This window comes from Corythoichthys intestinalis, chromosome 12 (assembly GCF_030265065.1).
Source record: "Corythoichthys intestinalis isolate RoL2023-P3 chromosome 12, ASM3026506v1, whole genome shotgun sequence".
NCBI classification, from domain to species: domain Eukaryota; kingdom Metazoa; phylum Chordata; class Actinopteri; order Syngnathiformes; family Syngnathidae; genus Corythoichthys; species Corythoichthys intestinalis.
In genome coordinates this window covers 21,795,953-21,822,701 of record NC_080406.1, presented here as the reverse complement: position 1 = coordinate 21,822,701, position 26,749 = coordinate 21,795,953, and the positions used below count along the sequence as shown (strand labels likewise).

At 36.9% G+C, this 26,749-nt stretch overlaps 1 protein-coding gene across 3 annotated transcripts in view; it reads right to left on the bottom strand.

Moving 5' to 3' along the window:
* The window catches only part of tanc1b (tetratricopeptide repeat, ankyrin repeat and coiled-coil containing 1b), a 242,488-nt gene that overhangs the window by 102,824 nt on the left and 112,915 nt on the right, over positions 1-26,749 (bottom strand). For all 3 annotated transcript variants that reach the window (XM_057852771.1, XM_057852772.1, XM_057852773.1), the window contains 2 exons: positions 17,146-17,335; positions 10,343-10,681 (listed from right to left, as the gene is read on the bottom strand). In XM_057852771.1, coding sequence (XP_057708754.1) covers positions 10,343-10,681; positions 17,146-17,335 — 529 coding nt within the window. The remainder of the gene's footprint in view (positions 1-10,342; positions 10,682-17,145; positions 17,336-26,749) is intronic.

Sequence of the window (26,749 nt, the reverse complement as noted above, 5' to 3'; positions counted from 1 at the left end):
TCTAGCCTGAATTAAAATACTTGGAGTCATACTTTAGCTTGAGGGGATTATTACGAGATGCCCTTAATTACGTCACAGATCAGGTGAAGATGACTTCAGTTCTTCTAATAAAAAAACATGTGAGATACACACATATGTTGCTGTAGTAGCTCAAGAATTTACAATGTTAAAAAGTATTCACGACTAGAGGTGTGACAAAATATCGAAATGGTGATATATCGTGATACTTTGTATTCCAAAAGGTTATCGATATGCTCCTGCCAAGAATCGAGATATCGTTTTAAAAAGGTGTCAATGTCTAAAATAATAAAAAGGGGCAAACAAGTTGCTACCAAAATCTTCCAGCATAATAGTGTCTCAGTTAACACTAAGGCTGCATTGATGGTACTCAACACCCAATCCATTTAGACTACGAATGTTCGTTCATTCTCAGTCATTCTGTGATTTTTAGGGCATTTACAGGTCACTTGCTGTTCATTTTAGGGCATTTACAGGTCATTTCCTGTTGAGTTTAACTTACTGCCTATTAATTTGGGTGATACGCGGGTCACTTCCTGTTCTATAACTCAAAATAAACAGGAAGTGACACATACAATAACCCCAAATAAAACGGAAGTAACTGAAAATCAACAGGTAAATGACCTTAAATGGCCCAAAATTACCTCATTGCCTGGCATTTGCTGCCACTGACGGCCATAGACGTTCAATCCGTTTGAAGTGGGAGGGATGGCCACCCTCCCAGTTCAAATGGATTGGATGTCTACTAGTGATAAACTCATTCCAATTCACACCGAAAGCTTGTTTTTCTCTTTATTAGTTGTTTGGTCAGGAAATCATTCTAGGATATTCTACAATGTATCGATAATGGTTGTATCGCCATATCGTCAGATCATCGTTATCGTGAGCTTTGTATCGCAAATCGTATCGTATCGTGAGCTACCAAGAGGTTCCCACTCCTATTCACGACCTTACTTTTCAACAATCCAGACAATGCCTTCTGACAAGGGATTCTCGCCCTGCTATCGTACGGTTTTACACAATGTAGAAAACAGCGCAACTTGGGGAAGAAAGAAGGAAACTAGAATGAGTTGTACCTTACCCTGGGCAAGACCGCAAATCTGCTGAATAGCTGAACGCCACAGACAGACAGCCTACCTTAAGCCAAAACTAAAGACTCTGGATGAGTGTAACATATTATGTCTGTAACGTTAAATACAATTAGAAAACTATTCAATTAAAAATATATATATATTTAAAAAATGCATGTCCGATATTTTTTTGCCAATTCCGATACTTTAAAAATGACGTGATCGGACCCGATCGACATCTCTAACAGCAATCCCTGATAGCAAGCAACATAGTATGGAACTGTTAAAAACAAATAGAAAGGGAAACTAGGGAATGGAAAAGTAGCAAGAAATGCTTCTTAGCAGAACGACGACATTTGGCCAAAAGAGAAGTTGAGTTGAAGGCAAAGATTTAAGTTAAATACTTTACTTTGAGTCATAGCACCATCGTGGAAGTAATGTCATCAAGCATCTACATCATCATTGTCACTTAACTCTCATGGAATGAGACTTTAAAAGAGTTATGAGGCTTTTTAGGCTGGATTCATAACGCACAATTCCGATTTTTTTGTCATATCGTTTTTGTTTGTTTTTTTTTTTTGTGCGAAGTCCGAGATGCGCTGTGCAAACTGACCCACATGCGCAGCAGCATCAAAAACAAATGCTGGCTCAACATCATTCTAGGGTAATCATATTTTGATTTCCAAAAAAAGCACTGTGCGTGCATGATGCACACATATACGGAGAGTTTGCCCCGACTCTCGGCCGTGTAAGCAATCTTGAAATATTGCTAATTAGAGCACAGAAAGAAAACCGGGCATTCTCAGGCTTATCCTCCCCCCATTTCCCCCGGCATTTTTTTTTTTTAATGACTGTTGTCAAGCTCGCCTCTTCCCTAAAAGCTACGCTCTCTAATGCACTGCTCCATCGCTAAAGTAGTGCCCAGTCTCTCTGTCTCTTTGCTGACATAATTGCTGCATGGATTCCGATTTAGGAGACTTGACAGTTCAGACCTCAGCCACATTCTGGTAAAATGTGGCCCAGATCGGATTTTAAGCACATACGAAAGTGACCTTGATCGGATTGAAATGGTCCACTTTAATGCGACCTGTCCCGTTCAGACCATCAAGTTAATGCCGGAGTCGTGTCGGAAAAACACGAAAAAATTAGATTTGTGCATGAAGACCTGCGGTATGAATCTAGCCTTAGATTACATAGTTTACATAGAAACACGCTTGAGTCACAAAGATACTTTGCCGAAATCCAAAGGCGTAGGTTTGCATAGGGACTAAACACTACCAACTTTCCAGGAGGCTCAAATTGTCCCCACTAACTTTTAAGCAACCTTATTTGCATTAGATACTGTGTTCAGTTATATAGGTGATTTAGATTGTCTTCCCATTTGTTAATGGTACAATTGACCCTACCATTATTAAATGAATTATTTTCATTATTTTAAGACTTACATTTACCCCTTTTTCACTTACTGAATGTGCCATTCCATGTTTTTTTTCCCTCAAATGCACGTTTCACTGGCTGCTGACTTGACCCCCACCCCTCCACCTCCACACATACACACGCAACTCTCACAATACAGAACTACATTACATGGGAGGGATATTAGAAGTTTTTTTTTTCGGCCAGGAGCCCGCTATAAGTAATGAAAAATGTAATTGTTGTGAAACGCACCACTAATTTTGCGACTGAAAGAAAGTCCGACCTGCATTACAGTTTAACATTACCATTACATTAAACTGTGTGAACTTGCTAATGGAGTAGGAAGCTGCATAGGAGAAGTGTCCTACTGTATGCATTTTCTACTATGTTAACGTTAATTAAACTGCTAGAAATATAGTAAACTCTGCTCAGCTGTAAGAAATTTAGTATACCAAGGTTTACCCCCTTCTCCCCAGTTTTCATTTTTATTTTGCTTATGTGATCTTAAAGCAAAGGAGCTTTCATTTTTTGTTTGAGAGTTTGGCTGTGCTTGTGGACAAAAGCAGTAATGTTTTTCCTGAAAGAAAGCTCAATTTTTTTTTTTTTTTTTTTGTTATTCCCTGAATAAGAAGTTGTTTTTTTTTTATTTAATTTATTTAGAAGGACAATTTTGAGTGATATTAAGACAAATGTTTATTTTATTTTATTTTATTTTTTGCATTCCTGGATACTTAAGAGATGATTAACAAGTTTGTACTTTTTGTGTATGTTAATATAATTTGTGTTCCAATAATGCAATTTAAATTTCCTAATAAAATCCAGACACTTATTCTGGAGGTTTTATTATTTAATTTTTTAACTAATTATTGTAAGTTTTATTATTTAAAAGCATTTTCTTCTTGATTTAGGTGAAAAATGACCGACTTTTAGATGTATAGGCTTAATAAGAAAAAATGGTAATATTTACCAAAAGTAAATGGAAGAATCTTGATGCATTAATATGTTAACTAGCCTTTAAAACTCAAAACAAGATGAAAATTATTCTACTAGATTCAAGAAAAATTGCCAGACTAAGACGTTATACTGTAAATTTGCAGTGTGAAAGTTAGTATAGGGCAATACAGATTTATTTTGCATCAAATCATCAAGCCTATCAATTCATTAGGTTCTTATTGGCCCTGACCAAATCTGTTTAGTTTATATTAATGTTCTGTCCCCAGCAAAATGTGTACATGCAGGTTAGGATTAAGGTTATATTGTCCCTACCAACATTGAGACCAAACCTACGCCTTTGCTGAAATCTTTGAAATAACAGCCTTTATTTGGAAAACTGCAATGGAAATGCCGTAATTGATGTCAAAGGGCGTCCAAACTATTTGAACTGAGAAGGCTAGAAGTAAATTATCATGTTTCAGTGTCAGTGATGGCGAAAGACGTCCAATCAATTTGTAGTGGGAGCGCTGGTCAGCCTCTCTTAGCCAAAACAGATTGGACATCTATCTACCGACAAACAAATTTTATTTCTCAGCAGAAAAAACAAAGAGACACACGTGGCTCTCGAGCCGCAAGTTGCACTTAATGCCTCTGAAAGACTTCAAATGGATGGAATGTCTAGGACCGTCAATGGCAGCCGGCGAGCTCACAACAATTTCTCTGAACTGAAATGGAATAGCACCTACAGTAATTTGTGCATAAATGAAGCCATCTTCCCATGTCCTTGATTTCCTCCCCACGGGCTTTGTCGCACGGCGTAAAATATCGAGGTGTGAATTGTGAAGGTACCCTAGAGGGCAATGCTGCATAACTATGACATCAGCCCATAAACTTTCAGCACACACACGCACACAAAGAGAAGCACGTAAACCCGCACATATGAACTGTCAGATGTTTTCTGGCTTGTTCGCTTTATGAGCTTATATGTGTCTGTGCCATCGTTATTAATGTCAAGAAGACATGTAGAAAGGTCCAGGACTCTGGGGAGCACAAAGGAATAAGTCAAGGACAACCTTACATAATTGAAATGTAGGTACAGCTTCAAATGATATGTTGGAAAAGTACTCCTTATAAAAAAAGGACTTTTTTTGTGAGTGTTATTGGTCAATCTTAACTTTTCACTTGTGCCTCAGGCGGTCTCTCATCACACTCAGCATGTGCAGTCAGTTCCTAGTTTGGATTTAGATGACCAATGGGATATTTTATGTAGCCCTGTAGACAGCCCTGCAGCAGTCGCTGAATTCGCTTACTTACAGAATCCAACAATTATCCTATATTCGGCAGAGAACAATAACTTTCCTCGGGTGACCAATGTTGGACATCTGATGCTAAACTAAGCAATGACCACCCGTGATGACTTGATCTCTGCAGCTCCATACATCCATGCATTTTAAAATATGTTAAAATAGCAAACAAAACCCCAAGGTCAAATGCAGAATCAACAAAAACAAGGGGAAGTGGCGGGAGAGACCACTTGTGACTGAACACGAGGGGCAAAGAGGTTTGCGAGGAATATGGACTGTCACAGCTGTGTGGATTTGGAGCACTAGGCCATAAAAGGGACGTTCTGAGGCAGGAATGCAGAACAGATCAGTCACACAGTGGCTTGCAGTCAGTCAAGGAACAACACACAACAGATGCATAATGCTCGTACCGCACCGACGGCCTGTACCACAACCTTCTCATTGACTTTACATCTGCAGGTCTGGTTTTTCTTTGCTGCAGCATTTGCTTACATAAGACGTTCCAACATACTTCCGTTTCATCCACTTGTCATATCGCAACTACACTTGAAGGCACCCATGAGACAAGGACGGCTTTGCTTCAGTGCCAACATGAGCAAGGTTATTAGGCTACTGGGTCCCATGTACTGCATATTGTTTTAACCGAGCAGCGCAGTTTGGAATTTTCCATTCTTCAGTGAACCTGTACTGAAATTTGTTTGCGTCGCTGCTATAGGGTTCCTACAGGTTTCCACTAGTGAAAGTGAAAAGACTTTTTAAGACCACAACAAACAGAATTTAATGTCGATTCCGGGGCAATTTACACGGAAAACCTCACAAAAAGCAGGTCTTCAACAATTCTTAAAATGGCAGAACATTTCTCAGACACAATTTCAAGCTATGTAGTCTAATTTAAAAGGAATTTAAGAAATAAAATTCAATGCCTTTTCAAAAGAATATCAACATTAGTACGTCTAAGACTTGAATACTTCGGCATTTTTTAAAAAATCGTGCACCTGCACAGAAATGGAACAGGAACGTAGAGTTCACTCCGTAACCTGTTTGCAACTCGAAACGTTTGTAAATCAAGGCAATGTTTTGTTTACAATCCAACATAAACGGGAGGGTGCATAACTTTAAAGGTTTGTAATCCCAGAGATTATGACAGCGATGTATTTACAACAGCCATGTTTTATTCGTTAAATTTACTGGCAAGTAACACGCTGTCAACTAGCTATTATCTCACTGTAGCAGACAGTTATTGCCATCCTGCCTATACACCAAATTTATAGTCGCCTTGAATTCGTCATTATAGTTTTGTTTTCATTTAATTTTCATTACGGGTTAGTTTTAATTTAAGGCGGCAGCTATCGATTATTTTAGTAGACGATTAATCTATCAACTACCGTAGTTAGTCCGAATAATCGAGGAATCAGATTAGGAACATTTAATGCGCTGCAGAATAAATTTTAGGGATGTAAACCAAAGCTTTGCTAAGATTGCACTTTCAAAATAAAATTCCAGAGTGTTTCTTCAAACTATGCTTAATTGCACTTTCCTGTAAAAATAAATTAAACTACCTGAGCTTAGCCTCAAATTGTATTAAAAAAAAAAACAAAAAATGAATAAATAAATAAATGAGGCTCTAAATACAACAAAAGAACAATTGGCTGACATGCATAGTCCGCTAGCTTGAATGCTATAAAAAAACAAAAAAAATGTTTTTTAAACCCTTTATTGCCAAATGTATAACATTTGATGCACCTAAATTTCATTTCTTTTTGAAAAGGTTCCATGAGAAAAAAAAAAGAAAACAGGATTTAGCTATAGATATTAGAGCGCTTATTACACATATTCATTTCTTTTTACAAATTTGAAAAAAAGGTTTCATTAGGACTTTATTTTTCAAATTTTGAGATTCTCTGATAATTGCTTCATGTTGCAAGTCTTTAAGGGTTAACAATGCTCTCAACAAATGATTCAAACACATATTCCCACAAAAAACGGCTCAATATTCCTGTAATCTAAATTATGAATGCAATAAAAAAACATATTAGCTCAAACAAAAACTTATATACTTAAATAACCCTATGTTGGTCTTAACAGGAAGCAGCTGGATTCAGCCCTGTTAAATGAGTTATGTAATATTCAGTGTTGCCACAAGAAGGCAGAATATTGACCCAAAACTACATTCAAACACTTTCAAAACTAATCATTACAACGCCACTCTAATTAATGGAGTTCTCGAAACAGGAAAATTTGATGTGAGCTTTTTTTTTTTTCTTTTTTTTCTCGGATTACTCGAGGTAATCGATTAATCGTTGCAGCACTAGTTTAATTTTTATCATTTTCATTTAATTTTAAATAGTTTTTATCAAAGATTTGCTCGTTTTTAATCAGTTTCCATTTTTCTTCAAATTATTTGTTTTAGTCAAATTTGTATTAGAATTAACTTTCGTAATTCAAAAGTAACATTTTTAGGAAATGTATCCAGTCATTTTGAATTCTGTAATTCGTGACATGAAAATAACATACTAAAATGTTAGTTTTGAGAACACAATGCAGTTTCAGTTATTCATCCCTTCTTTCTTGTTAGGGCTGCAACTCACAATTTTTTTCACAATCCATTAATCGGAATATTAATTAAACAACTAATCGGATATACGTAACTTTTATCAATTACCTTCACAACAGAGTTGTTTTCATCAACGACGATTATACTGAAAATATTTCGTCGACAAACAATTTTTTTCATGACGATAGCGTGCTAAAAACATTTATTGGGAGCCTAAAACATAACGACACTAATGCCAGTTTTCGTTTGACGAGAATGAGACGAAAATGCCCCGTAGTTTTTGTCACATGTTCACAATGTGTGTCTGATTGTGTCATTCATGCGACGTTCTGTGCCCCCCCTATTCACCCGCTAGTGTCCTCGCCAGTCTTCCCATTGCCTGTTTTGAGATACATGCCAAGATGAGTCTTCTTTTCTCGGCAAAAAGAGAGAATATGCAATGTTGCTTTAGCCTTTAAAGGTCTGTGCTAAGTGATCATCACACGTTAAATGTAACTCGTAGCGTTAGCATAGCATTCACGTTCGTGTTAGCATCAGGGTATTGCTAACGGCGAGTGTCATCTTTAACTCTCTGTGCTGAGTGATCATCACACACTAAATGTAACTCGGAGCGTTAGCATAGCATTCACGTTCGCGTTAGCATCAAGCTATTGCTAACGGCGAGCGTCCTCTTAAACTCTCAGAGAAATTTTTTTTTACATACAGTTCGTGGCATCCTGGTTGGTATAATGATTTGTTTTTTCCATTTTACAGACAAAAACATTTTTATTACACAGCGACTAAAACTACACGAAATTAGTCTCGAATTTACGTCGACGAAAAATTAGAGCAACAGATTTTGAGATGACTAAAATATGACTACGACTAATAAGTATTGTCGTCCAAAAGACTAAGACTAAGATGAAAATGAAAAGGGCTGCCAAAAACAACACTGCTTAACAATTTACCTTGAAGTTGTTTTCGGCATTTTGTAAGTAGCAATGAGGACAAAATGGATAACTATCTCCTTCAACTTTATCGATTATCAAATTTGTTGGCAAATAATTTATTAATCGATTTAATCGATTCGTTGTTGCAGCCTTATTAAGAAGCTAGTTTAGACAGTAAAAATGGGAATTGTTGTTTTCCAAAGTAAAAGCAGATTTTTGTTCATGTGCTACTTTGACTTAAGAAAAATATGTTGAAGAAATCTGATCATATTTACAACTGAGAAAATGTATATACCGTAATTTCCCGAATATAACGCACACTTTTTTCCCCCCCCAAATAAACTTGTAAAATCATGGTGCGGATTATAAACGGGTACATGGATGGAGACAGAAATATATATATATATATATATATATATATATATATATATATATATATATATATAAACTGTTTTTTTTTTTTTTATTGACACTGCCACGTTGTGTTGGAGAAGCGTATGCAGCGACCCGTTGCCGACCATTACGGTACGTGACGTCACTATTTTGTTTCGGGAATACTTCACTCTAATCAGCCGAATGACGGTCTGTGTTATATTCTGCTTTTTTCACTCTTCATAAAGAACAGAATTTAGTTTCTTGAACTCATTTGAGTCAACGTTTACTACAGCTCCGCAACTCGGACCATAACAAACGTAAGCACACAGACTTCCTGTGTCCATAAACTATATCTGTCCCTTGGGAAACTCAAACCCAAATAACAATAGTTCCTATTGTTACTGTCGTGTTGACAGCGATGAGCTCTCACGGATTTCCGGCTTACGTTCTCACTTTCATTTTACCGTATCAATCCATGGAAGAAACATTTATTCATCATGATGAAACAAGCAAGCTATACAGCAGCCTTTAAAAGAAAAGTCACATTTGTTTTGTTTTCTCCTAGATTCTGGTAAGTTGGAGAAGTTGTCAAATCATATTATTACCGTACATATTGTCAGTTTATGGTAATGTTTTGAACTACCAATGTGCTATGCTGGTGCTGTGTTTCACCAGTCAGTAAAATGACATTTCTGTATCTGTACACGAGCTCTGTTTTCTTGTATTCTTCTATTTATTGGTGCTAAAATTAGGGTGCACGTTATAAACGGGTACAATAATTTCCCCTAGATTTTACAAGTAAATTTGGGGTGCGTATTATACACAGGTGCGCCTTATATTCGGGAAATTACGGTATGTTATGATTTCGATAATTTGGAGTTTAAGGTGTAAGGTGAAGAAGGTCCTAAATGGTTATTAAAATAGTTGTCCATTAATTTGCCAATCAATTAATTGTCGATTAATCAATTAATTGTTGCACCCATATTTTTTATATTTAGTTTTTACTTCAGTTGCAAAAATGTTTTTCAATTAAATTTTGTCATTTGATTATTTTTTTTGTTAACGATAATAACATTTCTGTACTGTAAAACCAGATAAAGCTTTAGCGATCTCAGCAATACCATAGCAAACTGAACTAGGGCTGCAGCTATCGATTATTTTAGTAGTCGATTAATCGATGAACTAGTTAGTTCGAATAAACGAATAATCGGATAAGGAATATAAAAAAACTGAAATACCTGAGCTGAGCCTCAAACGGTATAAAAAAAAAGAAATAAATAAATGGGGATATATGTACAACAAAAGAACAATTGGCTAACTTACATAGCAAAGGTTTTTTTTTTTTTTTTTTTAAACAATGTTCTTAACAAATACTTAATTTTCCCATAAAAAACGGCGAAATATACATTTAAACTAAACTACAAATGCATTAAAAAAACTAACTTAAAAAAAAAAACTTCACTTTTGTTGGTCTAAACAGGGAGCCGCTGGATTCAGCCATATGAAATGAGGCAGACTAGAGGGAAGTGTGTCCACCCAAATCAATAAAACTAAATGCGAACACTTTCAAAACAAACCATTACAACGCCACTTTAATTAAACGAATACTCGAAGCAGCAAAATTTAATTTGAATATTTGTTTTCTAATCGAATACTCGAGTTAATTGAATAATCGTTGCAGCACGAAACTGAACCAAACTCAACCATTTGGAGAAAATGTTACTGAATAGAAAAATAAGTTACCTGCCACAGAGTTGGGCCTGGGCATCATTAGAAGAGAGGATGTCTGTTGTGAGTACTGATTTGGTCCCTCAGACATGTGGCATGACGGCTGCGGGGGTCCGACAGCCGCCGTCAGCGACACATTGCCGTGTTGCTGCAGCTGCTGGTCTGTCCTGGCCGTGTTGTCGACCGACGTGGCGGAGGCGACGATGGAGTCTTCCTCTGCCACAGGAGAGCAGGTGTCAGCCCGCATGGTCTGTGCCAGGCCATGGCGACTGTTGCCTCTCAGGCTGCCATCCTTGCTCCACTCTAGGCTGGAGCCGCTGCGGTCGTCATTCTCAGAGGAACTGGTGATGGTGGCTGTGATCAGGCAGATGTAGGGGAAAATTGTATGTTAACATTAGGCATGTGCCGATAACCAGTTTCAAGCTATACCGTGGTATGAAAATGTCACGGTTTCAAAACTGCAAATAATTTCTGTCATACCATCCCTAAGGTATTAGCTATTTTTTATGTACCGTAAATTGAGGAAGAAATCCCTTGCTTACAGTTGCATGGCCCAACCCTCACCCACTGGTTGTTGCTCAGTGTCATTGAGTGAGCTGTGCTACACGATGGCTGAAGGAGGTGAAGCTCCTGAAATTTTTCCCCCCATCGAAGAAAACAAAATCGCTGGTACGGAAATATTTTGGCAACAGAAACGTTACAGACGGCCACAGCTTTGAGGAGGAGCGCCAACCGACATATAAAACATGTTTGCGGAGGTTGGCTGCTGAGAAGACAGTACCTCCAATATGATTTTGCATTTATATAAAATTAAAGGTTAGTTAACACTGTCATGAACGTTTCCCACCAGCTACGAGCGTTAACTCCAGCGTGTTTAGTGTGTCTAGCGGTGGTAAAACGTGTTTTTTTCATCTGGCAACTGTCTGTGTTGAGAAAAAGAGTGTGTGTATAATATAAACATGATACGCATAATGCACTTGTGCTTTTTATGGAAAATAATTCAAATATTTCTGTTCTGAGGATAATAATGTTAAGATGTGGCTGTGGGTTTACGCTCGCCTAAAGGACTGCATTTATTTTAATTTTATTTAGAATATGTTGTTCTTTTTACTTATTTTAACTTTAAACTTATTGTTCGAATTTGCAAATGTTTTTTGAAAAATAAAATCCTGTTCTATGGAAAAACGTTTTTTTTTGTTTTGGTTTTCCTTTAGGGCTGTCAAACGATTAAAATGTTTACTCGAGTTAATCACAGCTTAAAAATGAATTAATCGGAATTAATCACAATTCTATATGTAAATTATTGTTGGAATGGAAAGATAAGACACAAGACGGACATAAACATTCCACATACAGCACATAAGTATTGTATTTGTTTATTTTAACAATAAATCCATAAGACGGCATTAACATTATTAACATTCTTTCTGTTCAATGGATTCACGGATAGAAAGACTTGTAGTTCTTAAAAGATAAATTTGAGTACAAGTTATGGTAATTTTATATTAAAACCCCTCTTAATGTTTTCGTTTTGATAACATTTGTAAAATTTTCAATCAAAAAATAAACTAGTAGTTCGCCATTGTTGATGTCCATAATTACACAATGCTCATGGTGCTGAAACCCATGAAATCAGTCGCACCCAAGTGCCAGCAGACGGCGACAAAACACCAAAAAACACAAGTAACATGTAGACATGACACTGTGCTGTCATTTTAATCTGTATGAGCGAGGCATGTGCGTTAAATGCATCATTATTTTAACGTGATTAATTCAAAAAATTAATTAGATTAAAAAAAAAGATAAATTTGAGTACAAGTTATAGTAATTTTATTTTAAAACCCCTCTTAATGTTTTCGTTTTAATAACATTTGTAAAATTTTCAATCAAAAAATAAACTAATATCCCGCCATTGTTGACGTCGCCGAGCGGGACGTCACATGGGCTCCCTGCCGTTCTTCCACAGTGTCTTTGACTTCGTAAGGTAGTGATTGAAATACAGGTGTCAATGGCGAGTTTTAAATTGATTAGAGATCTAGCCAAGGCAAAGTCAGAGTAAGTTTTATGTGTATTTTTTTTTTTGCATCGCTATTTTGATTGGGAATGCCAGTTCTCTTTGCAGAGAGCGCTTTTCTTTTTGTGAACATTATTTTTTTGAGAGATAGGAATATTAATTTTGTTGTGCTTTCACTAAATGATACTGTAGCGACTTAACTGTTCCACCCAAATGCATGATGGGAAGTTGGGCAACCATGACTGTCAGTGGTTGCTGCAAATGGTATACAGTATGTTCTGCGTATTGCTCAATTAAGCGTGTTAAGAAAAAGATCTCCTGTCATTCTTCCCCATGTCGTTCGCCACAATACTTATATTTGTTGCGAAAGAGTTGCCAAAGCTTAAGCCAATAAAAGGCACGGTCCAATGAATGCCTGTGTCCACTCGCATGTGCTAAAACGCCGTCATTGTAAACTGTTTGAGGCAACACATGAACGGATCATTCCGTGCATGCGTTAATTGCGTCAAATATTTTAACGTGATTAATAAAAAAAATTAATTAATGCCCGTTAACACAATAAATTTGACAGCACTATTTTTTTTTTTAAAACCTAGATACATTGGAAAAAAATGCCACGTCTAAAACGAGTAAAAAAAATTATGTGAAATGAGATAGGATTAGCTTATAACAAGAACATTTTGCAAATGGAACAAATCATTTTTGTCTTGGTAAGAATTCTTAAAATAAGACATCCCTTCAGAATGAATGAGATCTTGAAACTACTTATATTTTACTAGTTCAATGAGATCTTGAAAGTAGTTATATTTTACTAGTTCATCCTGAATGGATGTCTTATTTTAAGAATTCTTAGCAAGACAAAAAATGCTTGTTCCATTGGCAGAATTTTCTTACTTGTTATAAGCAAATCTTATCTCATTTCAAATAATTCTTTTCTTGTTTTAGAAGTGGCATTTTTTGCAGTGTATCTCAAAGTAGCACAGTTTAGAGATGAAATTGCAATACTGCGATACTGTGATATTTTTTGTTAAGGTTTTCATACTGTCAGAATCTCATACCGGCACATGCCTAGAGTACATGTCGGTTTTATGTAAACAAAGTAAAACTAATTTAATTAATTAAACGTACAGTAGTGCATTCCGTGACCACCAATTTCATGACATTTTTAAGCACCAAAAAACTGTGCCTGGAAGAGTTGATCTATACAAAAGGGCACAGTGGATGTAGTGCAACTTCCCATAGCTTGTGCCGCATTGTTCAGTCCAGACAGGTCATGAGAAGAAATCCTTTAATCTTCTAGGGCCAGCCCTTTACACTATCCAAACTGTAGTTACACGACCTCATAAGAGTGTTGACCATGGGACTAAACAAACGCAAAACTACATCAACAGTTTCAGAGTGTCGATTTGGTTGCGATTGATTCTAAATTTCCGATTTGAGTTATCTCAATAAGAAACTATACTTATAAAACTATATTTCAAAGTCTTGGTAACTCCACCAAAGAGCTTTAATGTTGCAAAGTCGGATTAATGTGCTTTTGAAATTCAGAGTCTGAGGAAAACATCAAAAGGGGTAAGAACCGGTAATCGTAAGAATCAAGAATCTGACTACTGAATACAACCTACCTTTGTGTTGTTGTCCCATGTTCCGCTCTCATTATGGAGACGGATGGGATATTGTTCAGAAATGTCAGAAAAATCCTCTCACAAGTTTGAACAAAAACCGACGACGCTCCATACACACAAACTATGAATGTTACCCGACAGCATTTTTCCTCCCGGCCAGTCGCCACGACTGGTGTGTATTATATGGCAACCTGCATAAATTATTTATCAGCCTGCTATGAATTGCTCTGGGGAGACAGGATGACAGACTCATGCTAATTGTGCTCTTTGAAGACTGTAGACGCTGCACTACTGAAAATCCAAACTGTTGTGTTATGTCGTATGGCTTGGGGCTTGATTTGCTTGCTCTGTCGGAGCATTGTCCACTTAGCTTAGTAAAGAAGAGGCAATATTTAATTGCAATAAGTAAGAATTATACTGTAGGTAATATTGGTAAGTTAATAGGAATCCCGCTCACGTGGCAAAAGCTAGTGATTTCATCTTATTATTCAACATGTAGTTTCAAAATCAATGAAACACCAACAGAGCAACTGGACAAGAGTGAGCGGATGTAAATTCAGAGTGGTAAACACAATTAGCATCTTTGTGGATGCAGTACACTGCATCAAAAGAAGAGTCAAACCTTGCAAATTTCAAATTTGTTTTCACTCATCTTGTCCTATCAGTTCGTAGGTGTATTGCCTCCTCACATGGTTTCTCCTCAGTAAAGGAGGTCACTTGTTGTAAAAAAAAAAATGACGGTTCTGTATCACCATTCCCTCTTGTTCTTATCTGTCCCCTTAAATTGTATTGAGTCCAACTGCTTTTCTTAATAAACGCCACAATATAAACAACCACAAAGGGAGGACCGTGATCCGTTGTTTTACGTGTTTAATGGAGACCATAACCTGCTGCGAAGTGAAAAACCAAGAAGTAGCGCCCCCATAAAAAAATAAAAAATAAAACTAAAAATAAATTGTGTGTGTTCAATGTATTTATTCAGATTTAGCCCGGGCAAGAGATGCATATAAGCAGTGTTGTTTTCGTCACCGATGACTAAAACGATAACTATAATGAGCTAAAAACATGTCTTGGGAGGCTAAAACATAACAACACGAATGCCAGTTTTCGTCTGACGAGACGAGAACGAGAAGAAATTGCACCATAGTTTCCTTCACATGTTCACAATGTGTGACATTTTATGTGTTAGCCTGCATCATAGCAGTGTCTGGTTGTGTTACTCATGTGACGTGCTGGGCCTCCCCAACGCACCCACGAGTGTCCTCTCTAGTCAACTCATTGTTGTTTTGAAACACGGTAAGTTATGTCTTCTTATCTTGGCAAGACAGAATATGCAACGTTGCTTTAGCCTTTAAAGGTATGTGCTGAGTGATCATCATACACTAAATGTAACTCGTAGTGTTAGCATGGCATTCACGTTCGAGTTAGCATTAGGCTATTGCTAAGGGCGAGTGTGCTTTTATATTCTCAGACCATATTGACACGACAGATTCCCCAGACACTGCGGCACGCCTTTTCGTAGGGGGCCGTCCCACAATTCATTTCTTCTCAAACACATTCAACGACCCAACACCGGATTTAGGTTGAAAAAGTACAAAAGCTGTACCGCATAGAAACAGGACGGATTGTCTCAAGAATGATTTGTTCGACGATTCAAGGTAATTATTATATATTTCGTATCATGCATGCATTTCGAAACGTCAAAAAAAAAAAAACATAAAATACATGCTAACTGCTCGTTTTTTTGCTTTTAACCAAAAATCGAGACTGTTTTACGTCCATATCTATAAAGCATTCAGGGATTTAAGCATTTATTCACAAGAATTTCAACGTAAAAAGCTCTTTGTGGTGTAAGGCGGCGCCACAGTAGCTTAGAGACTACCAGCACATTTGACATACGTATTTACGTAAAATAAATGCTAACTGCCCGTTTTTTTTTTTTTTTTTTTTTTTTGCTTTTAACCAAAAATCGAGACTGTTTTACATCCATACCTATAAAGAATTCAGGGATTTAAGCATTTATTCACAAGAATTTCAACATAAAAAGCTCTTTGTGGTGATAAGGCGGCGCCACGGTGTGTTAAGGACTAGCAGCACATTTGACATATTTACGTAAAATAAATGCTAACTGCCCGTTTCTTCTTTTTTTTTTGCTTTTAACCAAGAATCAAGACTGTTTTACGCCGATATCGATAAAGAATTCGGGGATTTAAGCATTTATTCACAAGTTTTCAACGTAAAAAACACTTTGTGTTTCCACTCGGTCAGCTTTGAAGGAGAGAGGCCCCCTATGAATCGGCCCCGCCCCCTGTGTCCCTTCAATACATTATGAAGTCTATGCTCAGACTTTTTTTACATACAGTTCGTGGCATCAAGGTTGGTATAATTAATTGAAAATAATGCACTGTTTTCCTCCTGAGTGTGTGCTATCAGGTGATAGATTTGTAAATACTTGTAGATGCTACAATGTGTGTTTGTCAATGTTCATTCGAAATAGTTTTACTTGAAAACCTTTATTTATATTTTTGGAATGAAATTTTGGAATTTTACAGATGAAAATATTGGGTAAACGTCTACTAAAACTAGGCGACGAGTCTGTGATTTTGTCAACAAAAACTAGTTGAAGATAAACACATATTGAAATGACCAAAATATGACAAACTAATAAGTATTATCGCCTAAAAGACTACGATGACAATTAAAAGGGCTGGCAAAAACAATACTGCATAAAAGACATGTTTTTTTTCACTTTTTTCACCAAAGTACAGTATAATTTTAAAAAACGTATGCATATATATGTGAGTGAGAGACTACGTGATCGGATCAGCTCTATTATATATTTATTTATTTGTTTATATTGGAAAAAAATTCCACGATGGACTGAGGGCGTGAAGTTTGAAGTGTGAAGTAGCGACGGATCACTGTATACCAAACTCCTTTGGCATATTAACACTGTTAAAGCAATAAAAGACATTCAGATTTATTTCTGCATGTTGCAAATTTCATATTTGCAATACGTGTTGAAAAATCGTTGACTAGGAAGTATTTTGTTATTGCTTGTTGCTAAGAGACATAATAAAAAGTAATGAGACATTTCTTTTGTGTCCCGTGTAAAAGTCTGACATATTTTCTCTTTTTCAAACACATTTTCAAAAGGAATACAAAGGAGCCCGTCTTACCTATGATTCCACTATCTTTACTCTCGAGCGTTGAGCTCGGGCTGGTGATGGTCCCACAAGGGCTGGCGCGGCTGAGAGGGGGTCGGCTCGTGGTGCTGTTGAGTGTGGAACATGGGCTGTCTGTGCAGGGCGACGCTGTGCTACTGGTCAGTGTGGAGCAGGGGCTGATACCCTGGTTTGTCACAGAACACTGGGGAGGAGAGAAAGTTGAGGGTTACGCCGGGAACATGTCCAGCATAATCACTTACTGGGGTTGAACAAAGTATCGGAGCATTTTTACGAGTACAGATTTACAGTATCGGCACCGACGCGTCCCTTTAAACCCAATGAATATTTCCATTTTATGTGAATCAAGGTGGACTTCATGTAATTGAGACATCACCCAAGTGTGTCTATTGGGTGATACAAGGCAAGGAGGTGAGTTCAGGTGTGAGGTAGATAGCAATTGTGGCATAAATCAATCAATCTAAATTTAAGAAGAAAAAAAAAAAAAAAAAAACAGCATGCAGCTTTGCGACAGTGCTAACCCTCAACTAACACTCACAACGACTGAATATATGCAGCCCTATGCAGCAGGGGAGGATGCAGCATATGATTTGCTGCAGGAGAAAATGAACAGAGCAGCACTTATATTTCACTGCTTCGCTAAATATGCAATGGAGATGTTTGCGCAATTTTAAGACAAACCGGTACATAATATAGGACTCAAATCTCATCCTTTTGGTTGTTCGATTCCAACACTGCAAAATTAATTTTACATCCAAACGATGTTCCCTCAAATTTTTCATGTGTCTGAGCAGACATACAATCTCCCTGAGCACACTGCGGAACATGGTGAGCAACATCAGATGTGTACCATTGGGCCACACATCAGTATCACGGCTGTTCAAAACCCTGGATCATAGCAAGTTACATGGCTTATTAAAAGAATGAAACTACAGCAGCAATTTTCTTTAGTTTACTTTTAATATAATTGATTTGGCCCACATTAAAAGAAAAAGACAAAAATCTCATTGTTCATGAGATGTGTACTACGTTATATGTGAGAGTCCTGCTTTAACCATAGGAAGAATCCTGCTTTGGCCTGGGTAAGGTCCAGTTGTGGCATTGATGAGTTAACAAATGCAACATAATGAACAACCAAAATGGGAGTACAGTATAACAAACTCACATATTAAAACTGTTCAGACGATAAGGACAACCAAGATTCCTATTCTCAGTGTTTGAGCAACTACACTGCAAAAACATACCTCCCTAAAACTAGTTAAATCCCCTTGTTTTCAGAGTAAATCTACTAGAAATTAGGCCTGTCAAACAATTAAAAATTTTAATCGGGTTAATCACAGCTTAAAAATGAATTTATCGTAATTAATCGCAATTCAAACCATCTCTAAAATATGCCATATTTTTCTGTAATTCATTGTTGGAATGGAAAGATAAGACACAAGACGGATATATACATTCAACATATTGTACATAAGTTCTGTATTTGTTTATTAATACAACAATAAATCCACAAGATGGCATTAACATTGTTAACTTTCTTTCTGTTAAAGGGATACACGGATAGAAAGACTTGTAGTTCTTAAAAGATAAATGTTAATGATAAATGTAAAATATACAAGTTATACTAATTTTGTATTAAAACCCCTCTTAATGTTTTCGTTTTAATAAAATTTGTAAAATTTTCAATCAAAAAACTGGTAGCTGGCCATTGGCACATGGGCTGTCGCCGTTCTTCCTCAGTGTCTTTAACTACATAAGGTAGTGATTGAAATACACCACAAGGTGTCAATGGTGGGTTTTAAATTAATTAGAAATCAAGCCACTGAGTGTGTTTTGTCCCTCGACTGACGCCGTAGTTTCCGGGTTGTACATTACGTTCATTTGAGTGTTGGCTTCACAACGTACGAAACCTCTGATAGTTCGTATATTGTGACTAAATATTGCCATCCAGTGTATTTGTTGAGCTAAACGAAATGTTTGAATAGAGTTTGACCAAAGTCTGAGTAAGTTTTATGTGTATTTTGCATAGCTATTTTGACTGGGAATGCCAGTTCTCTTTGCACTTTTGTTTAACTGTGTGAGAATTAGGCCTCATTAATACAGATTGAAGCGCTTTTCTTTTTGTGAACATTATTATTTTTTGAGAGATATTATTTTTGTTGTGCTTTCACGAAATGATACTTATGTTTGTTGTGTAGGAGTTGCCGAAGCTTATGCCAATAAACGCCTGTGTCCACTCGCCTTTTGTAATATTATGATATAGAATTATCCGAGGCACCCTGAAGTGTATGCGGCGCCAATGTTGTTTACTCACATGATGCAGGAGTGAGTTAGAGTTACGGCTTGCCGAGAGCCGTAAGCTGCGTTAATGTTGAAGCTTAACGTGCTAATAAAGAAACTAATTGCCAGCATGTCGCGTGTGGTATACCTTTGTTAAGAACAAAACAAGACACCTTTCTTTGCCTCTTAGCTCTGATTCATTGTAATCTGTTTGAAGCAATGCATGAGCGGGTCATTCCGCGCATGCGTTAAATGCGTATTATACAGTATTTTAAAGTGATATTTAAAAAAAAAATGACTGCCCGTTAATGCGATAAATTTGACAGCACTACTAGAAATACAAGAAATTATCAGCCATATCTTACTGACTTGGATTTCCTGAAATAAGCTTATTTTCAGCTAGCTATTTTTCTAAACACACTTATTTTGAGCAAAAAGTTAGTATATATAAAGTTAAAATAAGCTTGTTTGTCAGAAATTCAAGAATAGATATTGTTCAAAACGAGAGATGTCCCGATCGATCGCCGATCACGTCATTTTCAAAGTATCGGAATCGGCAAAAACGAGAGATGTCGATCGGGTCCGATCACGTCATTTTCAAAGTATCGGAATCGGCAAAAAAATATCGGACATGCCTTTTTTTAACAGTATATATATATTTTTGAATTAAATCGTTTTCTAATTGTATTTACCGTTACAGACATAATATGTTACACTCATCCAGAGTCTTTAGTTTAGGCTTAAGGTAGGGTTATCAAGTTTATCCCGATAACGGCGGTAATTAATTCTTTAAAAAATGTATCACGTTAAAATATTTAACGCAATTAATGCATGCGCTGCAAGACCCATTCATGCATTGTCGCGCTCAATTTGTAATAGCGCCCTTTTACCTATAAAGAGAGCATAAAGGCAGCATAAAATGAGTAGAGTGAATTTTGGTAGCCTTTGGAGCCTTTTTTTAATTGGCTATAGCTTTATAATCCCTCTCCCTACGATTAGAAATATCGTGGGAAGCAATGTGGGGAAGCAAGGTAATAATTGATCTTTTTCTAAACACACTAATTTATTTCCCAACGCAGAGAAGATATATTTATATATATATTTATATATAATTGGTAGCACTACGCACAGTCATGGGTGCACTTCCCATCATGCATTTGGGCAGAAGTTAAATGCCTGAGTAATCATTTACTGAACGCTCATAAAAATCCACTAGATGGCAATATTTAGTCACAATATACAAAGTCACATCTGAGAATTACAAGTCTTTCTATCCGTGGATCCCTCTCACAGAAAGAATGTTAATAATGTAAATGCCATCTTGAAGATTTATTGTCATAATAAACAAATACAGTACTTATGTACTGTATGTTGAATGTATATATTCGTCCGAGTTTTATTCATTTTTTTCTTAATGCATTGCCAAAATGTATATGATCGGGAAAAATTATCGGGAATGATCGGAATTGAATCGGGAGCAAAAAAAAGAAATCGGATCGGCAGATACTCAAACTAAAACGATCGGAATCGGATCGGGAGCAAAAAAACATGATCGGAACAACCCTATTCAAAACATTATTTGAAAGCAAACTTTCAACGGCAAGGATGGACTTGTACGGAAAGTGAAAATATCCTTTGGTGATAAAAGACTGAATTACAAAGAGCAAAATACTAGTAAGCCTTCTGCTGTAGAGCGTCCTGTACGAAAGCTAATTCTTGTGTTGGAATGTTCGAAAGCTTACTGAATTGTGGTTATTTCATTGTTGACAATTATTCATTTGTTTGTTGTTACTAGTAATCATAATTTTGGTGGGAGTGTAAATTACCATAGCCTAATTTCTGTCTCCCGAACATATTTTATTTTGTAATGGCGTACCGCACGCATGCTATTTTAAGACCGTGACATCGCATCGTAAAGCGGAAGTAAAGTAGAAGTGGGACATTATAGACCCGTCCTCGCATAGAAGCAATGTTAATTCTGCTACTTTCCTCTAGTAATCTTTCAAAAACGAACATGCTGATCACGCATTGCTTTTTTGGAACTTGTAGAAACGACTCTAGACATTACGACATCTGAATGATGTTTTCTTCATACGGTTCCCGAAAACAAAAACTCGGGAGGAAAAAATGTGAAGAATGAATCAACTTGCACGGATGTTTTAACGCCAGCTAGGTGAAGCCACGGTCAAGCCATTCACATTTCATATGCAGTAAACATTTTGTTGGGTTGGCATGCTCCTTCAGAGGACAAAGAGGTAAGCCGTCTTGATATTTTTAACTTATTTTTTAACGTGACGTTGTGCCGTGCTGCTTCTGTCAGACAATGAATGATCTGAAAAGAATTAAAGTGGTATTTGACTGCCAGTTACCTTTTCTGTTGTAAAAAAAGAAAAAAACAACTTTAGTAAGGAGGAAGTGTCAATAAATTATAGAGTTAAGATTTGTTATCAATGACAAAATTTAAATGTTACCTGTTGATTTTCAGTTACATCCTGTTGATTTTGGGGTATTTTACGGGTCACTTCCTGTTTATTTTGCGTTACAGAACAGGAAGTGACCTGGGAATCACCCAAATGAATAGGCAGTGACTCAAACTCAACAGGAAATGACCTGTAAATGACCTGAAAATTGGACAGAATGACTGTGAAGGCTCTGGTTTCCATTGAACGAACGTTCCCAGTCTAAATGGATTTGGCGTCGTGCACCATCAATGCTGCCTTAGAGTTAACTGAGACAATATTATGGTGGAAGATTTACGTAGCAAATTGTTGGTTCATTTTTATTGTATTTTTTTTTTTTAGACATTGACGCCTTTTTACAACGATAGCTCAATTCTTGGCAGGAGCATATCGATAACCTTTTGTGATACAAAGTATCACAATATATCACCATTTCGATATTTTGTCACACCCCTAGAATCTATGAACTTCATCAAAAGTGAGAAAATTTTTGGCCCCATATCTGGTAAACACACAAAATGTGATCATGAGCCAAATGAAACTTTGAGTCGAAAAAAGAAAAAAAACAAATACAGCTTTCGAGCAGATCCAAAAGCATCCCAGAGTTCCCCTGATGGGATACAATAATATAAAACCAATCAAGGTTTTGGTGAATCATTCCACAGCTGCTAAACCTCAACTAATAAGCACTGCCAGTCAAAACCCAATTTCCAGGCTAAATTGAGGACATGATGAGTGGTGAATGATAATAATGGTGAATAATGAAGTTCATTACTGATTGGGATCATGCAAGAACAACACATAAATGCTCCACAAAAGATGACACACTTTTGTGCCAGGGCGAACCAAAACACTGAGAGAACTTCACGTTTTAAAAAAATATCTGCTTTGTGATACGTATGGCACGTTGCCCAGTCCACTGAGCATATGTGACAACCATACAGCAGCTGCATGGCAACCATAACAATTTGAATCTATGTGCGTTATTCAGTTCAAACAGAGCCTTTGACAAAAATTCTAAATCCACACAAAACACTATAAGCTTATACAGAGTGTCAATGCCACACAAACACATTTGAGCTGTGCAACACTCTGCATCAATCCATTCATTTTCTATAGCGCTTGTCCTCATTAGGGTCGCGGTTGAGCTGGAGTGTATGCCAGCTGACTCTGCGCAAGAGGCAGCTTACAGCAGAGACTGGTCACAGACCAACTTCAGGCCATGACAGTAATAATTATTAAACCAAAGCAGAATGAATTGAATAAATGTATCTGAGGGTCCTACGGATCTTGAATCATCTAGGATTTAAATGTTTGATCTAGTTTTATCCCATGTGAATGGGGACTTGCTGCTGTTTTTGAATACTCTTGCTGTCAATTGAAAAAGATGCATCGACCACATTTTGGGAGTTTTCCTTTCATGCGTCAAACTTTTCACAGCTCTTTTATCTGTAGGTACTAGAAGTTGAATAGTTTGGATCTTTCAAACAACTTCTTCAGTGATGAAATGTTCTATTCAATATTTTTTAAATAAATGCTTGCTAAAAAATGTAGTATATTATACCAATATACACCAATGGTGTATACAGCAATCCCTCGCTACTTCGCGCTTCAAACTTCACGCGCTCAGTCCATCTCAGATTTTTTTCCAACTACAAAAAAAAAAAAAAAAAAAAAAACCCACACAAAAAAAAAAACAGATGAGTTCAATCAATCAATCAATCAACTTTATTTGTATAACACATATAAAAAATCCGCCAAGGAGTCCAAACTGCTTTCAAGGATAAAACAAACACATAAAAATAAAATAAACAGTCATTGCACATTAAAAGCGAAAGAAAAATAAAATGTTTTAAGGCGTGATTTAATAGTAAGTGGTAATTGGTTCCACAGCCTGGGCGCCATCACTGCAAATGCACGGTCATCCCTATCAGCCTTGATCTTGGGACTTCTAAAAGCAGATGGTCAGCTGATCTGAGGGTTCTGGTTGGACTGTAAGGCTGAAGCAGTTCTGACAGATATGGCGCTGCAAGATTATTCAAACATTTAAAAACAAATAATAATATCTTAAAATGTATTCGGTAATATACTGGGAGCCAGTGAAGAGATGCTAAAATCGGGGTGATATGTTCGCGCCTGCGGGTTTTAGTTAGGAGTCGAGCAGCAGAGTTTTGAACAAATTGTAGACGGGCCAGTGCAGCCTGACCGACGCCTGCATACAAAGAATTACCATAATCCAGCCGAGTTATAACAAAAGCATGGATCAATTTCTCCAAATCGGAGCGTGAAACAATAGATTTCACCTTAGCAATCTGGCGAAGCTGATAAAAACAGTCACGTACAACGCAAGAAATCTGCCTCTCAAATTTAAAATCAGAATCAAATTGGACTCCTAGAATTTTTTACACAGTTCTTAAGAAATGGAGACTATGAACTGAGGTCAACATTCAGGGAGGCCTGGCTACTTGGTCTGAACACCATGACTTCAGTCTTGCTGCCATTCAAACTTAAAAAATTAAGTGAAAGCCACGACTTTATGTCGTTGAGGCATTCAATGAGTTGACAGAACGTGCCATTTTGTGCCACTCGAAAATAGATCTGACAGTCATCAGCATACAAAGGAAATAAGTTAATGAAATAAGATGAGTTGTCCCGAGCCGATTGTGTAGTCTCACGACCTCCCTCTCCCTGCTCTTTGTTGGTCAGGCAGTGAGTGGACCTGAGTTGATTATTAATGTTAACAATGATTGACAGATGTTGATGTTTGATCTTGCCAGAGAAGCGAACATCAAAGCGCCCCATGCGTCAATCAAGGATTAACTTGTTGCACAATTGCTGTTGCAACTCATTGTGTGTAAATCAGCAGCTTGAGCGGATTTGAGTGAACTCACTCAATTAAGCATTTAATAAAGTCAAGCATTTTTCTGCTTTATTCTTGTTTTAAAATAATTCAGTGGGGCAGTAACATGTTGAAAACTTCACAATCATCATAATTATTACATCTGGATTGCTTTAAAAGGTTTTATTTAAAAAATATACATATATATAGACATATATACACAAAAAAAGTTTTGTTTTTTTTTTTTTTTAAATTATACTTAGGGGGAAAAAAGTGAAAAAACATGTTATAAATACAAATCATGAACCTGTGCCATATTAAAGCTTTAGAGATACTGTATATCAAAATATGAAGAAAGTATGTGGACACGAAAGTGGCATATGTGCATAATTCAAATATGAAATGATAATAAAAAGGACACCTTTGTTTTTAACCCCGTCGTGACTTTTTGGAAGCTCATTTTACCCTTGAATATATGAATTTAACAAATATGCATGACCTGGTGTTGAAGGAGTACTTTTTAAAAAATGCTTCGAAAAATATTTCAATCAAAATCTAATATAAAGAGATGGAATACTTGTGCTATTAAGGCATGCATAATTTTTATACATGGCGGAAAACACAGACAAGACTGAAAAAGCAGTTTCTGCTCTTGCACCCCTCTTTAAAATAAACTGCACTACTTTAAGCCAAAACAACTGTTGTGTTTCATAGAACAATATATCTATATGCTGCCATAGCAGATTCATAGCGCATTAAGCCTCCGAACTATTTCTAATTTGTCCGTTTTCCCCAGGAGACCCCCGTTTACAGACGTAGCACAACTGCTTTTGTTTCAACCCAGGCATAAAAAGAAGGTAATTAATTATATTTATTATTCAAAATGTCTGTCATTTTTAGCTTAGAATCATTAATTGATGTCTCATATTTAATATTTAGTTTAAAAAAAAAAAACACTTTAAAAAATGATTCACTCGCAACTTATAACAAAGTATGACACAATTAAAAAAAATGTGTCCGTAAATAAGTCACAGATATCTACCTCATAACTATCGCTTAATTGTATTTTTTTTGTTACTGTCGCATTTTGTTCAATATGTTAGATGATAAATAATCGATCCAAACAAACAAACAAACAAACAAAAAGTTTAAAAGGGTAAATATATGAAAAAGAAAATATCGACCACTCCTTGATGTCTGCGATTTCTGCATCGCGACCCTTGTTATAGTACCGTTTCACCCATAAAATCCCCCCAAATATGGCTGTGGCCATTCACAACTGTGTCTTCACACTCGGTGATACATGCTACTTGGAGTTTTTGGATCAAAACAAGGTAAGTACGCGATAATAGCTCGTTAAATTCATGGAGTTTTTAATTATGCTCTTTCACGCTCTCACATCCTACTTCGCGGTTTTTCACTTATCACGGCGGGTTCTGGTCCCCATTAACCGCGAAAAACGAGGGCTCACTACATACTAGTCCTTCTCAAAAAAATTTCATCCGACCAATATAAAAAAGTGTTTTTTGATACAAAAAAAGTCAACCTTCAATTAATTATATCAGCTTTGCACTCAATACTTGGTCTGGAATCCTTTTGCAGAAATGACTGCTTTAATGCGGTGTGGCATGGAGGCAATCAGCCTGTGGCACTGCTCAGGTGTTATGGAGGCCCAGGATGCTTCGATAGCGGCCTTAAGCTCATCCACAGTGTTGGGTCTGGTGTCTCTCAACTTCCTCTTCACAATATCCCACAGATTCTCTATGGGGTTCAGGTCAGGAGAGTTGGCAGGCCAATTGAGCACAGTAATGCCATGGTCAGTAAACCATTTACCCTGTGGTTTTGGCACTGTGAGCAGGTGCCAGGTCGTGCTGAAAAATGAAATCTTCATCTCCATAAAGCTTTTCAGCAGATGGAAGCATGAAGTGCTCCAAAATCTCCTGATGGCTAGCTGCATTGACCCTGCCATTGATAAAACCCAGTAGACCAACACCAGCAGCTGACATGGCACCCCAGACCA